The 17,692-nt window shown below is 36.6% G+C and overlaps 1 protein-coding gene across 11 annotated transcripts in view; it reads right to left on the bottom strand.

The window, feature by feature from the left end:
- Positions 1 to 3,148: 3,148 nt before the first annotated feature.
- Positions 3,149 to 17,692, bottom strand: part of baz2a (bromodomain adjacent to zinc finger domain, 2A) — a 76,224-nt gene continuing 61,680 nt past the window's right edge. For all 11 annotated transcript variants that reach the window (XM_027145049.2, XM_027145050.2, XM_027145058.2 and 8 more), the window contains 4 exons: positions 9,534 to 9,680; positions 9,187 to 9,413; positions 8,868 to 9,011; positions 3,149 to 8,669 (listed from right to left, as the gene is read on the bottom strand). In XM_027145049.2, coding sequence (XP_027000850.1) covers positions 8,477 to 8,669; positions 8,868 to 9,011; positions 9,187 to 9,413; positions 9,534 to 9,680 — 711 coding nt within the window. In that variant the 3' untranslated portion in view covers positions 3,149 to 8,476. The remainder of the gene's footprint in view (positions 8,670 to 8,867; positions 9,012 to 9,186; positions 9,414 to 9,533; positions 9,681 to 17,692) is intronic.

Raw genomic sequence — 17,692 nt, forward strand, 5'->3', positions numbered from 1 at the left:
GGACATGTGACATATCAAAACACTCAGCACAATGAGGGGAACTGCCCCACGGGTATTCTGGTCACGTCACGTGACACCACGTGACGTCACGTGTAGCCCCGCCCCCAAAACAAGTGAAATCAAAAATTTGCACAAAATGGACATGTGACATATGAAAACACTCAGCACAATGAGGGGAACTGCCCCACGGGTATTATGGTCACGTCACGTGACTTCACATGTAGCCCCGCCCCAAAAACAAGCAAAATTAAAAATTTGCACAACATGGACATGTGACATAATCAAAACACTCAGCACAATGAGGGGAACTGCCCCACGGGTACAATGGTCACGTCACGTGACGTCACGTGTAGCCCCGCCCCCAAAACAAGCAAAATCAAAAATTTGCACAACATGGACATGTGACATATCAAAACACTCAGCACAATGAGGGGAACTGCCCCACGGATATTTTGGTCACGTCACGTGACGTCACATGATGTCACATGTAGCCCCGCCCCAAAAACAAGCAAAATCAAAAATTTGCACAACATGGACATGTGACATATCAAAACACTCAGCACAATGAGGGGAACTGCCCCACGGGTATTCTGGTCACGTCACATGCTCATGTCTGCTCACCTCCAAAAGTATTGGGACCCTAGCAGTACAGTAGCTTTCACAATTTTCTCCAAAATGAACCGGCCTTTGCAAATACTTGCACCAAAGCCAACATCAAAGTATGTCACGACGAACTTTACAAATCTAATTATTATTATTATTATTATTATTATTTTTATTTTTATTATTATTCTTAGACAAAAATTTATTATAAAAAATGCAGCCTAGGGCGTTTGTGCCACATGCACCAAATTCGGATATGTCGTAGACCCTGGTCTGAAGTTTGTTGCTTCTATTTTTCTAAGCAATCGGAATTCCGGCATTCCCGGTACGGAAGCTCAAAATGGCCTTTTTTCCCCATAGACTTCCATTATAAAATTTTGAGGTTTATAACTCGGCAAGTTTTCGAGCGATTTACACCGAACTCGGACAGGTTCTTTAGGACCTTACTCCGGACGAACTTTTTATTTCGGACTTCCGACGGAATTTTTGGTTTTCCCGTAGTCGATGATAGAACATCCCATAGACTTGAATGGGGAATTCCGAAAATTCCTCTAAGCTCTCACACACACAGCGTGCGCAGAGCTCAGGCACGGCTTCTCTCTCTGTGATCCACGCAGGGACATCAGTTTTCCCTATTCACTTTAGTGATCAGTTTCTTCAAACAAAACATTTCACAACAATAAAAGCTCCTTCCTTTCTAAAATGTTTGACACTGAGTCATCACTATCTGATTCTCTTTGCTCTGCCTTTGTATTTTTCTTGCCTGTTTCTTTCCTTGCATTTTCCTTTGCGTTGGTACTTTAAACATGGGCTCATCCACCATCTCCTCAGCAGCCCCAGGATCTTCAGCAGGAGGCCTAACTGTAGCAGCAGGGACAATGACCGCAGGATTTTGACCAGTGGAGAATTACTGTACATCCCAGGGGGATTTTCTTATTGGGAGGCCATTCGTACTGAGTCAATTCCTTACCAATTTCTTTTTCTGTTATAAAAGGAGGGACATTAGACAGAATGACTTTTTTAGCAGGAGAACTGAGGGCAGAAACAAATTTAAGCTTGTTGTTAATCATTGTGCCTTTCTGAGTCAACTTTCTAACTTTTTCAGCATCGTTCAAAATAAACAACGATTGCACTGTTCATTCGGGAGGTAGAGACAATATGCTTGTGCCCCACTACATTACCGTCCAATAACACACATTTCTCTACACTTGACACGCACACCACCCTCACACCATGAAGGCAAGTCACACTTTCACACAATTTTGTGTTCGGATCTGCCATCGCCATGCTTCTCAGACACACTACTTACACACACACTCACAAACACCCACACACACTCATATGTACACAGAGTTATTTCCCCCCACACACAAATATTTATTATATATCCGAGATGTTCAAACGGAAACAGTTGCACTAAAACTAAGGAAAAGTACTGCCTTATTCTATGATTCAGGACTTTTTACCAGTTACAACTGTTATAGCAGACTTTTAGCAGTCTCAGTGATCTTTAATATCTTATTATTTGTCACTATTTTACATACAAACCCCAGGGGATGGCAAACCATACTTCAAACATGTTTTTAGAGTACTGATTTTGAGCTGGCATATATGAGAGCAGCAGATGTGGTGGTAGTTTGGCAGTATTTATATCCATGAACCAGAAGGAACCGACCTAGAAGTTCGGGTAGAACCCTCTGGTGGCGTGAAGGGAGGTTGCAGCTGGGGTTGTTACACTAACAAACAGATATTTTACAAGGCACCTGGTTTAAATGTATTTTATTATTGTTTGAGCATTGTTTTTTACATACTAATGAATGTCCTTTTTTTTATTAGAGATTAGTCCAAATGAGGATTTGTTCCCTTCTGAGTCTGGTTCCTCTCAAGGTTTCCTCATCTTAGGGAGTTTTTCCTTGCCACTGTCATCTCTGGTTTGCTTATTAGGATAGATGTTAGAAATATATTATGGAGTGATTTTGCAGACAATATTAAAAAGGAATTGCAAATTATATTATATTTGCAATTGCATTTCCTACTTATTATAAAAACCGTGACATAATTGAAACGCAAATGCAAACCGTTTGCATTTCTGTTTACTCAAACACAAAATGTATGCCAAATTTCAAATGGAAAAAAGGAAAAGCATAATTATTCATTTGTAACTGAGAAGAAAACAAATAAAATTCTGTGTGGGTGTGGGACACTAAGAAAATTGTAAAAAAAAAAAAAAAAAGTGTGGGACACTAAGAAAATTGTAGGAATATTGTGCTGCAATATTAAAGGACAAAAAATCTACTGGAGAAAGAAAAAATAATTTTGGGTAAGGTAGAGCAAGATTTGAGTATTGATGAAATGATGAAATATGAGTATTGCGTGCACAGCTATCTACCACCCAAAACGATCGAGAGGGGCTTGTGACAGTGGCACAAGTTCAGCACAAATTTAACCCTTTCCTTGTTTTTAATTACATTTAATTCAAAAAGGTATTTTAAAAAAATACAACATAAAAACAAAAGCCAAATACAGAGAAACAGGTAAAACCAAGTGAGTATCGCTACTAATTTTATTAGTACATTCTACAGATGTAAGGTATATCTTTGAAACAACATAATGCCATGTTTTAAAAATTATATTTCTGTAAAAATATAGAAGGGAAAAAACTCACAAAAAACTGTACATTATTTAAAATCCACAAACACCACATTTGATTATGCCTTAGTTCTATATTTCATTAACATCCAGCTCTTTTAGGGGAAATTATCTCTATAAACAGATTGATATGCAGAATTATATTACCCTGGGACACATTCAGTGTAAAAACTACATTTTATCATCATAGTTATTTCTATTCTCATGTTTATCATGTTTTTCATAGATGAAAACATAATTATATACAAGCTCAGTGTTCTATATCTACTTAAATGCAACATAAAAATCTCTAAATAAAATTAGAAAAGGAATATTGCATCTAACATTTCCTTGCATCTTATAATTTGAGGTCTTCAAGGAATACATTTTTGTAAAACACTATAGATTCCTACTATTAAGATTAACATTCATTAATTTTGTGCACTGAATAAAACAACACTCCAGAAACAATAGAATTTTCAGTAAGATTAGGGACCAATGTCATGTGATACTGATTCATGTTCAAATAAATAAAAAATCTTGTCTTAAAAACCCAAGAATATTTTTAAGTAAAGAGCACATACAATGATCAGCTATAACCAGCTGAGGCATGGACTCAACAAGACATCTAAAGACTGAAAACCATTTTTTTCCCAGCAAAAATCTGCCCAGCCTGCCTTCTTCCCATAGTGTATCCTTGTGCCATCTCTGCACCAGCTAAGCAAAACACATGCATCTGGGCATGTAAAGTAAACATAAGTCATCCAGTTCTTTTTGATAAGCTCACGTTCCTATTGTGGGAGCTATCAACAGGGAACAAAGGCCAACAGGAGCACTCCAGCAAATTTGCAATTATGCAGTCTCATATGCAGAAAGCTACAAATGCACTGTGTGTTCTGACATTTCCATCACAGCCAGCAAAAAGTTTTTTTTTGTTTTTTTAGCTTTTGTTCTTTTTTTTTTATCCCAGATGGGATAGCATTCAACGTCATATGCATCAATAAGCCTTGAGTGGGTTCAGTGGTTGTGTTTCCTTGGACAACTAACCACTTCACCTAGGGAACACCCCACAAGACTTGCCATTTTGGAGATTCTCTTACCAGTCATTTATCCACCATAATTTGACACTGTTCAAAGTCATTCAGATCCTTCCATTTGTACAGTTATCCTGCTTCAAATTTAAGAACTGTCTGTTTACTTGGTGCCTAATACATTCCACCCCTTCACACATAGCACAGAACACTAATGTTTTATTTACATAATCTTTCTGTTTTTAATGTTATGGCTGATTGATGTATACCTCAACATCTACTACAACTGGAATACCTGGACACCTGCACGTTTATTGAGTTATCTAAAAAGACAAACATATGACAGAAGCACAATGCATAAAAGCATTCAGCTACAAGTCAATAGCTTCAGTTAATGTTCACATTAAACATATAAATGGACAAAAATGTGATCTGTTACTTTCATTGGTTTGAGGATTCCAGAAACTGCTAATCTCATAAGGTTTTTAATCCACTTGGTGTTCAAGCTGAAACACCTTGTTTACAAGAAACACCTGATGACAATGTCCAGACTGGTCTGAGCTAAAAGGAAATCGATTAAGTACTCTTTACAAGTGTGCTAAGCAAAAAAGCAACAAAGAATGCAAAACACATAAAAGCTTTAGGTGGATAGACAGCTCGAACCAGTTTGGACATTTTCCTCTGACCTGTCTTATAAACAATGCATTTCCATCCATAGAACTATCACTCATTTAATCTTTCTTGTTGTTTGTACCATTCTGTGTAATGTTCCCAGGATATTAACAGCTTATGAAATACTCAAAACAGCAACTGGCACCCATGCTACATTTCAGTCACAGAGATCACATTTTTTTTCTAATTCTTATATTTGATATTGAAGCTCTTGATCTGTATCCACATGATTATGCATTGTGCTGTTGCCCCATGACGTACTGATTGGATAACTGCATAAACGTGCAGGTGTACAGATATTGCTATTAAAGTGGACAGTAAGTATACCTATAGATTTTACTTTAATTGTATAATAATAACCTTGCTATTAACTTTCCACCATTGAACAACAATGATCAGCCATTCTAATAAATTGGCTCGCCCTACATTGGGTCTAAATATCAAGCTTTTAAAGGTTTTTTTAAAGCATAATTTTTTTCCAGTTAAAGGCAATCTATAGGCTAGAACAAATGGTCCTTGTCTATACTGGACATGCCAAGAATCACCTAGGCTTTTATCCAAACGTTATCTCCAGATATGTTGCATATAGGCTATTGCTATTCAAAAATCCCAGATATTAAATGATATTTTTTCAGGTATAAACATATACAATAAAATAGATTTAAAAAATCCTGCTATGAAAGCATATATAATGTGGTACAGCACCCTGTAAGGAATAACGCAGCAGATTTGCTTGTGGTCAGGGGTGCAAGAACTGATATAATGCTCTTCATTGCTAAAGTACATTAAAGTGAAAAAAAAAAACAAAAAAAACAAACAAAAAAACAACACCAAGGCTAGTGGCAATATAAATATTTGCTGGTACTGCTAGTATACACATTAGCATGTATTCCACAAGTATCCATGTGTTTCAAAACATTTACAGAAAATATGAGCTAATTGCAAATGCAGTGCCAAATTACCAGTTCTATGGTGCTTGTTATAACCAAACTGTCTTCCTTTTCTGAGAACTTAGCATGGAAGATAACATAGCATCTAACAGTCCTGGAACTACAGGCCAGCCTAAGTGTGTACATGTAGATTTTTAGATGTTTCCAGAAGGTGATAGCCCGGTAATGTTGGGGAAGGGGAACGTACATATAGGCGCATAGGCTTTAATACCTGCATTTAATTTAATTATTTTTCTGTGGGAATGGAACTGTGGGACATTCTCATGTCCTTGCCAAGTATCAATATAAATATATCAATATTAATATCATAGTCACCAACTTTTTTTACTCTGACCCTATTTGGGTAAGCTATAAAAGTCCTTGCTGTCATGCTCTTTCTTATTCCCATGTATTTGAAGAAGTGGTTAATTGTCTGGTAAGGTGTAATCAGTTAGTGTCTGATGAGGTATAACATCAAATTCTTGCGATGACTAATACATATACTGTACTAAAATAACTCTGATGAAAACTGCACTTGTGGCCAGTAAAGAAAAAAATAACAGAAGGAGATATTGTAATAGTAGTTCTAAGTTGAGGACAACCAGAGCCACGTAGATCAGCCAAGTTGCTGAAAATGGGCAAGGACAAACATGGCACAACAGTGAACATTTTATTCACTACACATGTGGGGTTTAAAGGGTGATGACTTTGCTATTGGTACTCAAGAATGAAACAAGCAGATGGTAAAACTACACAAAGTCAAAAGGGGAAAAATCTATTGCTGAATCATTAAATACCTCATCTTCTATTACATTACTCTATGTATAGAAAAAATACATTTATAAATTTACATGCATTTTATGAGCATTTTCAGAATGTTGAATAAGGTTAAGCACAGTAGATACACATGACAATCTGTTGGGAATTTGCGGGACTGCATGTAAGTCTTTCAAGATGGCAGTGTACTTCTGTTTAACACGCGTAACCCTTTTTTTTTTTACGTCATAACAAATATGCCTCAATCCACTAGAAAAATTGTAACAGCAATGGTATATGGATAAAATTACTGTTATTTATGATGTGGATCTATGTGAACTTCCAAAGAGAAAAATCAGGTGCATATCTCAAACATTTTCCGACATCTTTTCATATCTGGTGAGTGGCTGAAAGGTCTATTCTTTTGAATTTCAAATCAGTTGAAATTAAAACAGTAAACAAAATTGGACACAGGATCTACAAAAAAGATTAAAAAAAAAATAATAAAAGAAGTTATTACAACCATTTGTTCTGCTAATGTTATAGGTCCCATTATTGTTGTAATAAGTTATACCCTATTGTATCAATAATAGATAAAAGAATCGTATAAGTTAAAGCACATATACATATATTTAAGGATTAAATATACATACATCACTCAAATGCTCAAAATGTTCAGTGACTAGTTAGATTATTTGATAGATGACTAACACACAGAAAATGGCAGATAGACAATAGTCAGCAGAACCAAAAGGTAAATTTGTATTGCACATTTTTAATGCTTGAAAAAAAGTGAAGACTGATTTTTTTGTTTGTTTTTTGTATTTTTTTTCAATCAAATAAAAAAAAATCAGCCAGAAATTTAGAAATTGTAAGTTGGATAACATGTAAGTCGGGCCTTTCAATTCAATTGTATTTGTATTGTACTTTTAACAATAAACAATGTCACAAAGCAGCTTTCTACTATATCAGCATAATCTGCTTGTTTTAGATAACATGGCTATCTAAGATCAACTGACAAAGATGTAAATATATATTGTAAAATGCGAACTTTTCTCCAATATCTCTTTGAAATGTACCCGAGTCAGTATTTATTTTTGCTATTATGACATAGTAGACAGTGCATAATATACTGTAGATCAGGGCTATTAGTTTGTCATGGGGGCCAGTTCATGAAAAGCATCCAAAACTTAACTGAGACTTAAGTGCACATAACAAATATGAATATATGAATATGAACCATCAAAAATTTCGGATCAGGTCCTGCTTGCTGACTCTGAAGTTATTTTATATATATATATCATTGGGAAGCCATAGTATGTACTCGAAGCCATAGTATGTACCCAGAAACACGATCAAGCATGTGTATCTGAAAAAGAATCTAGGAAGCAACTGTAGAGTGCTTCATTACAGATAGTAGTATAAAGGATTGTAAAAGGTTTAGTACGAATTAATCACAGTAAAACACACTTCAAACAAAAGTCTTTCATCATTTTAAAAAAATACAAAAATGAACAGGTGAGGTATAAGTGTATACGGTGAAGTGGTGTATGATTAGACAATTTTTGACAATGGCACAGCAAAGTACATTGTGAATTTTACAATTTTAAATACACAAATCATTTTCTTTGTATTTTACAGCATGATTTAATATACTGTATACCTGCAGTGTGCTATAGTGAGCACCAGTTCCTGTTTTCTTTCTCTCTAAAATACCTGAAATTAAAAATGATATTTTTCTGCTATGCCCCTCAAGCAACAATATATAAAATAACAGGAGGGCACAAAATGACTAGAGATTTGCTAAAAAAAAAGTTTTCTTGGAGGAGTGAGTGTTACTGGGCATATGTTGAAACATTATTTCCCCAAAAGCAGCCTATTGGCAAGCCCTCTGTTTTCACACTTTGAATAGAATTCTGCCCAGCGGCTCTCAAAAAAGTGCCTCATGGAGTGTCCGGCCATGCCCACCTCTGATGTGTCTTCATTAAAGAGCTCACAGTTGTTAAAGACCAGCTGAGCATCTGCAGCAAATTCCTCACACGTACTATAGCTGCAACAAGAAATATACAAATTTAGTGAAGTTACTTTAAGTAAGAATTTTACCTGGAAAACATGCTGCCTCACAAAATAAACAGATTAGTTGTTTGAATTTAAACTATTTAACTGAGCACAGTGAGAAGCAAATAAATAAAATAAGTATAACAAATATACATTTTTACATTATACACAAACCCTCAAGCAATCTTACCCTCCCTTCAAAAGCCTTTCCCGCATTGTTAGGAAATCCATAGGGTTTTTAATGATGCGGCGGTATCCAGGCACAAGTCTTGGGTTAACTGGCTCTAGAAAGGGCCAAGCATCAGCATGGGCCTCCATCTCCATCAAAATAATTCTGAAAAACACACAAATATGTTCAATACATTATATAATGCAACATATGCAACTTATACATTACATAATACATTATATTATAAAAGTCAGCATATAATAACTATTGTAAATTATTATTAAACTATGTTTATACCCATGGCAAGTTCATATTAACACACTCATCCTAATTGACTCACTCGCAGTATGTGAGGTCAGGTTGGTTTCGTGTAGCCATGCGTTTGCGTTTGGGGAGGGGGTAGCTTGACCCACTGGAGGGGGTGGAGACATATTTTTGCAGTGTTGTCATGCTCTTCCTATGTCGCTGCTCCTCATTTGAATTTTCAACTCCATGAGCAGGGCGTCGTTTTTGCGCCTTTGCTCTCTGTCGTGCTGATCGGTTTGTCTGAGAATCTGTACCAGATTCCTTAGAAGACATACAAATAAAGATTTTAAATACACCAAATATAAAAGCAATTTGAAAAAAATCCAAAGGTGACATGTTTTCCTATTATTTTGTAAGGAGTTGAGTTTCATGCTACATTACCAAGGAATGGCAGGTGGGACAGAACCAGTCACCTTCTGGCACCTGAGTAACCTTTGGCCTTAGGCAGAACATGTGCCATCCATGGTCACAGCCATCACATAGCAGTAGAAATGCATCATTATCACCCTTATGGCACACCTGGCACGTCTGTAGACACATATTTTTTTATTTTAAACTATTTATACATACACGGTTGAGCAGGAATTACAATTCAAAAACATTTTTTTTCAAGGTATGTAGGAAATACCATACTGTTAATAGAACTAAAACATCAGTGAGATTCAGTATAGTAAACAGCTGCCTACACTAAGCTGCTACCTACACCTAAGACTTATTTTTGAAGCAGTAAACATTATTAGTAACAGGTATATCACTGATATAATGGAACATAATATTTTATTTTATTTAAATTTATTTTATTATTATTATTATCATTATTATTATTATTAGGGGTCAAGCCCCGAAGGGGCGTAGACACCTATTGTTATTGTCGGTTTTCTTCTTATTATTATTATTATTAGGGGTCAAGCCCCGAAGGGGCGTAGACACCTATTGTTATTGTCGGTTTTCTTCTTCTTATTATTATTAGGGGTCAAGCCCCGAAGGGGCGTAGACACCTATTGTTATTGTCGGTTTTCTTCTTCTTCTTCTTCTTCTTATTATTATTATGGGTCAAGCCCCGAAGGGGCGTAGACACCTATTGTTATTGTCGGTTTTCTTCTTCTTATTATTATTATTATTAGGGGTCAAGTCCCGAAGGGGCGTAGACACCTATTGTTATTGTCGGTTTTCTTCTTCTTCTTCTTCTTCTTATTATTATTATGGGTCAAGCCCCGAAGGGGCGTAGACACCTATTGTTATTGTCGGTTTTCTTCTTCTTCTTATTATTATTATTAGGGGTCAAGTCCCGAAGGGGCGTAGACACCTATTGTTATTGTCGGTTTTCTTCTTCTTATTATTATTATTAGGGGTCAAGCCCCGAAGGGGCGTAGACACCTATTGTTATTGTCGGTTTTCTTCTTCTTATTATTATTATTATTATTAGGGGTCAAGCCCCGAAGGGGCGTAGACACCTATTGTTATTGTCGGTTTTCTTATTAGTGTTGTTAGACTTCTTGAGGCATGCCGAGTCAAACGATACCAAATGGTTTTCGGACGGCCATTTTGTGTGGTGGCGAGCACGCGAAAACAGACGTGAGGCTGTATCTTCACAAAACTTATGCGTGTTGACACAAAACTTGGTGTATGTCATTATAGTCATGACCTGAGGGTCCATGCAATGTTTCGTGACAGCGCCACCTAGTGGTCACAAGATTTTAAAAACAGCTATTGTCGCTCATAACTACTGCAAACTTTAGTCTAAAATCATGAAGGGAGTGTTGTTAGACTCCTTGAGGCATGCTGAGTCAAACGATACCAAACCGTGGAAACATACATGGTGGCGAGCACGCCAAAACAGACGAGAGGCTGTATGTTCGCAAAACTTATGCGTGTCGACACAAAACTTGGTATATGTCATTATAGTCATGACCTGAGGGTGCATGCAACGTTTTGTGACAGCGCCACCTAGTGGCAACGAGATTTTCAAAAACAATGCCACATCGCTACGAAACGGTATGGTTCATCAGCGACATGTTCTGAGTGCCTGTGATCGGCTTGACCCCGGAATGGCTGCTTGCAGCTATATTTAGGGGTCAAGCCCCGAAGGGGCGTAGACACCTATTGTTATTGTCGGTTTTCTTCTTATTATTATTATTATTCCTCTTCTTCCATTGAAGTCAATGGCAGCCCATAGAACCGTACGTAGGAAAGTTATGTAATTTGGCAGACATGTAGAGGCCTGTCTTAGAAGTTATTCTAGCAACTTTGGTGTGTCTAGATAAAACCCTTTAGCTCCACCAACAGTCCAAAATCCAATTATGTTCATAACTGCTGACTGGTAAGGCCTAGAGACACAGTTCTTGCATATTTTGGATCCTTTGCTCATGCCGATTCGAATGCACCATATGACATAATTTTTGTCATGAATACCTTTCCGCCATTTTGAATTTTCCGTAAAACATAATTTTTCAAACTCCTCCTAGACCGTTTGTCCGATTTGCATGTCCTTTGGTATCTAGCATCTAGAGACACCCTAGACAAAAAGTTATCAAAAGTTTTTTGATAGACCAATGCCTTCTCGTATAGCGTGGCAACATACATGGTGGCGAGCACGCCAAAACAGACGTGAGGCCGTATCTTCGCAAAACTTATGTGTGTCGACACGAAACTTGGTAGATGTCATTATAGTCATGACCTGAGGGTGCATGCAACGTTTCGTGACAGCGCCACCTAGTGGTCACGAGATTTTAAAAACAGCTATTTTCGCTCATAACTACTGCAAACGTGAGTCTAAAATCATGAAGGGAGTGTTGTTAAACTCCTCGAGGCATGCTGAGTTAATTGATACCAAACCGTCGCAACATACATGGCGGCGAGCACGCCAAAACAGACATGAGGCTGTATGTTCGCAAAACGTATGCACGTCGACACGAAACTTGGGACATGTCATTATAGTCATGACCTAAGGGTGCATGCAACGTCTTGTGACAGCGCCACCTAGTGGCAACGAGATATTAAAAACAATGCCATATCGCTAAGAAACTTGGTATGGTTCATCAACGACATGTTCTGAGCGCATATGATCGGCTTGACCCCGGAATGGCTGCTTGCAGCTATATTTATTATTATTATTATTATTATTATTATTATTATTATTATTAATATTATTATTATTATTATTATTAATGGTGCTTGCCAATCATCATTATTGTTATTCTGCATACGGAAGCTCAAAGGGGTATTTTTTTCCCATATACCTGAATGGGGAATACTTAAAACTCTTTTGGTCTCTCTGTAAAGGAGACTGTTAATACATGTAACTATCAACTCCATACTATCAATCCAATGATTCCACAAGTATTAGCCCCCCGTCAATACACTTTTATCCAAAAGTATTGGCACCCCACTGGGAATTCACGTCATGTGTAGCCCCACCCCCAAAAAACTGTTCTATGCAGTATAATAGTAAGTAGAATTCCATAATGACTGTAGTTTTGAAATGAAATGTCAAAACACTTAGTAATCACTTTTGTCCAAAAGTATTGGCACCCCACCGGGTATTCATGTGACGTCACGTGTAGCCCCGCCCCCAAAATACTGTTTTATGCAATATAATCAGTAGAATTTCATAATGACTGCAGTTTTGACATGAAATGTCAAAACACTTAGTAGTCACTTTTGTCTAAAAGTTTTTGCACCCCACCGGTATTCGCGTGACGTCACGTGTAGCCCCGCCCCCATAATAAGCGAAATCATAAATTTTGCACAACATGGACGTGTCGTATATCAAAACACTCAGCCGGATGAGGGGAACTGCCTCATGCGTGTTTTGGTCAGGTCACGTGACGTCACGTGTAGTCCCGTCCCCAAAGTAAGCGAAATCAAAAAGTTAGCACAACATAGATATGTCATATGTCAAAACACTCAGCACAGGGGAATTAGGGGAATTCTTAAAATCTCTCTGTAGATGTGCCAACATCCAAAAGAGGGCAACAGACACCAGTGAATCTGTCAGATCACACAACATTGGAAGTAAAGATCTAGTAAAGGTCTTTAAAGCTTGTTGCTATATTTCACAGTTGTTAGAATTGGTGAGCTTCCAGTTTCATTTCATATATATATATATATATATATATATATATATATATATATATATATGCATATATATAATAGTAGTCAACTTTTGAGTTGATAATAGAGATGTTCGACCAGGGATTTTACCCTGACTTTTTTCCCAAGGACCTGTGCTCCTAAGTTTATATATTTTTTCTAATATATAAACACATTTTAATAAACAGATTTTTTCCGCACCATTAGGCAGTGTTGTTATAGTTTTTTTGTTCCTAATATTTTTAATGCAATTAAAGTTTTTACATTTTCTGCTTTCATATGGATCGCCTATTTTCATGATTTTCGTTGGATTCGTTAGGCCCTGGACTACAAATCTGACGCCTCAGTGTAGTTTTATAAGCCTCCTAGGAAAAGTGAGAGCCGAAACAAAGGACAGAAGTGAACTGCTGTTTACAGTTTTTGGTCAGAAACTTAATATTTGTGAGGCGAGCGTTTTGGATTAAGCGTTTTGGATTAAAAGGCTTACATATTCCAGTTCCTTGGACTTTTTTACAAGCATTTGTTTTGGAAAATATTACCCCAGTGAAGAAAGGGAAGCGTTTAAAGGTAAGTAAACAACTGGACTAGCGCCGCCTAGTTCAGGTGACTATCAACTTGGATTAAATTAGTATGATGGCTATAAATCATATTATGCTTTGTGGGCTTAATAAAATCCTGAGAGTCTAAGCTTTCAAACAATATAAAATTTAACAGTGTATTTAGAGGATTTAATGCTTAAAAGCTACAACGAAGTTGATGCAGCCTCATCCCCTAGTGGTGGTGTGCCGTGGACGGCACGGCGGTCACATATGTTGTTGTTTCTGCCATTTGTATAACTTTTTGTTGCTATCAGTGTAGTTTTTCTAATTTTGTATTTCAGTTTAAACGGCTCTTTTAAGAGCCAAACATTAATTAAAATTAAGCGCATTTTTTCTTTGTCTCCTCACATTACATAATTATTTTTTAAACATATGACACATGTATATCACAAAGAATGATAAGAATGACTAATATAATAAAGCTTGGGTATTGTTAGACTCACCATTCTTCACATTAGTGAATTAATACATAAAACCGCAAAGAATTTTTTGTGTTTCTGAATGGACTAGGGGATAGCAATTTTGTTTAGCATGCAAGAGTTTCGGGGTTCGAAACCACCCTTGTACAGTATTTTTTCTAACACTTTATAATAAAGGTTCATTAATTGACATTAGTTACCACATTACTTAACATGAACTAATAATGAACTGCACTTCTACAGCATTTATTCATTTTGTTCATGTTAATTTCAACATTTACTAATACATTATTAACACCGTGTTAACATTAGTTAATATACTGTGAACTAACATGAACAAAGAATAAACTTTATTTTAACAAAGATTACTAAATACAATAATTTATTGCTCATGGTTAGTAAATGTTAGTTAATACATTACATTTGAACTAATGATCCTTATTGTAATGTGATTACATTTTCTCCCAGTAAAATCACTGATTGATGCTTTAGTTCAAGATCTTCATGGCGCTTGTTTCAGGAAAAGATAAATGGATTTTCAGGTGTGCTCTTTTGTTGCAGGTGAGAAACTAGTCTGCAAATATAACCATAGTAACTGTGCAGCCATACCCTAGCAACCATGTAGTGCACCTTACGAACCATATTGCAATATAAAGAAGCCATATCTCAGTTACACAACATAAAACACTCAGCACGATGAGGGGAACTGACATCACGTGTAGCCCCGCCCCCAAAATAAGCAAAATCAAAAATTTAGCACAACATGGACATGTGACATATCAAAACACTCAGCACGATGAGGGGAACTTGCCACGTGCAAGCACATTCACATTTTCTTTAGGAAATGTATCGTTCTAATTCTTCTTCTTCTTCTTCTTCTTCTTCTTCTTCTTCTTCCGAACACTTTTTTGGCACGTAACTTGTCCCCCAGCTTTTGTCCTAGACCCATGGATGAGGTGTCAAATCGACCAGCTCATTGAGGACAGGTGTGTTATGACTTTTATATGCGATCGGAATTCCAGAATTTCCGGTACGGAAGCTCAAAGGGGTTTTTTCCCCCCATAGACTTGAATGGGGAATTCTTAAAACTCGTTTGTTCTCTCTTTAGATGTAAAGGACACTCTCAATACATGTAACTATCAACTCCACACTATCAATCCAATGATTCCACAAGTATTGGCCCCCAGTCAGTGGCACCCCACCGGGTATTCACGTGACGTCACATGTTGCCCTTCTCCCAAAATACTGTTCTATGCAGTATAATAAGTAGAATTTCATAATGACTGCATTTTTGACATGAAATGTCAAAACACTTAGTAGTCACTTTTGTCCAAAAGTATTGGCACCCCACTGGGTATTCACATGACGTACGTGTAGCCCTGGCCCAAAATAAGCGAAATCATAAATTTTGCACAACATGGACATGTCATATATCAAAACACTCAGCCCAATGAGGTGAAGTGCCTCACACGTGTTTTGGTCACGTCACGTGACGTCAGGTGTAGCCCCGCCCCCAAAATAAGCGAAATCATAAATTTTGCACAACATGGACGTGTCATATATCAAAACACTCAGCCCGATGAGGGGAACTGCCTCACGCGTGTTTTGGTCATGTCACGCGACATCACGTGTAGCCCCGCCCCCAAAGTAAGCGAGATCAAAAAGTTAGCACAACATGGACATGTCATATATCAAAACACTCAGCACGATGAGGGATCTATCTATAGGTTAGATAAAATACATCTATCTGACCGATTTAAACCACAGGCAACGATGAGACAATATAAGAATAAAAACCATGAGAGGAACCACACTTAAAAGGGCACTCTCCTCTGGGTAACTGACAATTGTATATAGTCAAGTGGAGTTGTGCAACTATAGAAGTATAAGCACCCTAATCAATGCTAGAATTATTAGCATGCTTCCGTTCGTCCATCTTATTTCTACACAGGGTACACATACAACACCTGAGATATCCTAACTACTTTTGATCTCCAGATAAGCCTGATCCATCTGATGCCCTACTTCTGGTTGGAGTTCTCATCAGTTCTCAACAGTGAATATCACTCACTTTACACAGACAACCTAAACATACATGAGATTACAGTGGATGTACCACACTGACAGTAAATGTTCATCCTTGGACAAACATAAAAGTCTACAATACTGGACAGTTGACAACATTAACAAAATTGACTTCACATTAAAACTATGATTGGTTCACTATAGTAACACTTAATAATTTATCTTTTTCTTTCAGGGAGCAAGCAGAGATTTTTGCGGTTAAACTTTTATTAAAACAATATTGATAATCAAACTGTTTGGCTGCTATAATCAATGTAATTTTAATCCACTGCCTCTAGATACACAGACAGAAGAACAGTAGTGATTCCTAAGAGAAATTTACGGTGGCCGGGAAGTGCAAAACAAAATAAACACAGTGATAATACAGAAAACATGGCGACAATTCAGACAAACCAAAAAAGGTAGTCACAGTTTGCAAATGGACGTCTTGCCGCTGATTGGATGATACTTTTAACAATTAACATCACATTTAACTCACAACTTTTCACATTTAATTCACAACTTATTTTACTGATAAAATGCTAAGTAAATTGTCCAGAACCAAACAACTTTCCTGGTCCATGCAGCTCTGATCTTATAGTATTCCTTAAATCGTTAAATCTTGTAGTTTTGTTTTTGAAACATACATGTATTCCCCAGGTGTGTTTTTGGAGAATGCATTTTTAACTAATTTATATGCCATGATATGCTATCAGCATATTAAAATCACAGCATATGAATGTTCTTCCCTTTCTTGCATGATAATGGATATTGATATTTGCTTAGGTTTAAAGTGAATGCTGAACTCCACACATGCACAAGAAATAAAGTTAGATTTATTTAGCACAATTTCCTACTGCCAATATATTTTGAGTGACAGATGTATCGTTCAATCAGCATTAAGACTTCAATTTTCAAACCTTTTCCAGTTTGTCTGAATTGTTATTTTGTTTTCAGATTTCTTATTTTGTTTTCGGATTTGTCATTTCACCTTTGAATTTTTTATTTTTTTTGCACTTCCCCACCACCATACAAATTGCTTTATCACAGACACATGACATTACAGTAAAGTAAATGCATACAGTTTCATGTGGAATTAAGTGTCAGGTTAAATAAAGTGTCATGGTAATATAGTAACTGTCTATAAATATTAAAAAACAGAACCGTAAAGATTTTTTCTTACATATTTTTTTAATTAACCAGTTTGGGACAGAAATACAGAAAAATATATGGAAATATAAAAAAACTGGTGGTCACTGAAGAACAAAAACAGCTGGTGGTCATCCGATCAAAAAAAAATGCAGAATTTTACTGATATCAATCTCATCCTAAATCCACCTAAATTAAAAAAATAATACTTTCTTCC

This window comes from Tachysurus fulvidraco, chromosome 23, assembly GCF_022655615.1.
Source record: "Tachysurus fulvidraco isolate hzauxx_2018 chromosome 23, HZAU_PFXX_2.0, whole genome shotgun sequence".
In the NCBI taxonomy this organism is placed as follows: Eukaryota; Metazoa; Chordata; class Actinopteri; order Siluriformes; family Bagridae; genus Tachysurus; species Tachysurus fulvidraco.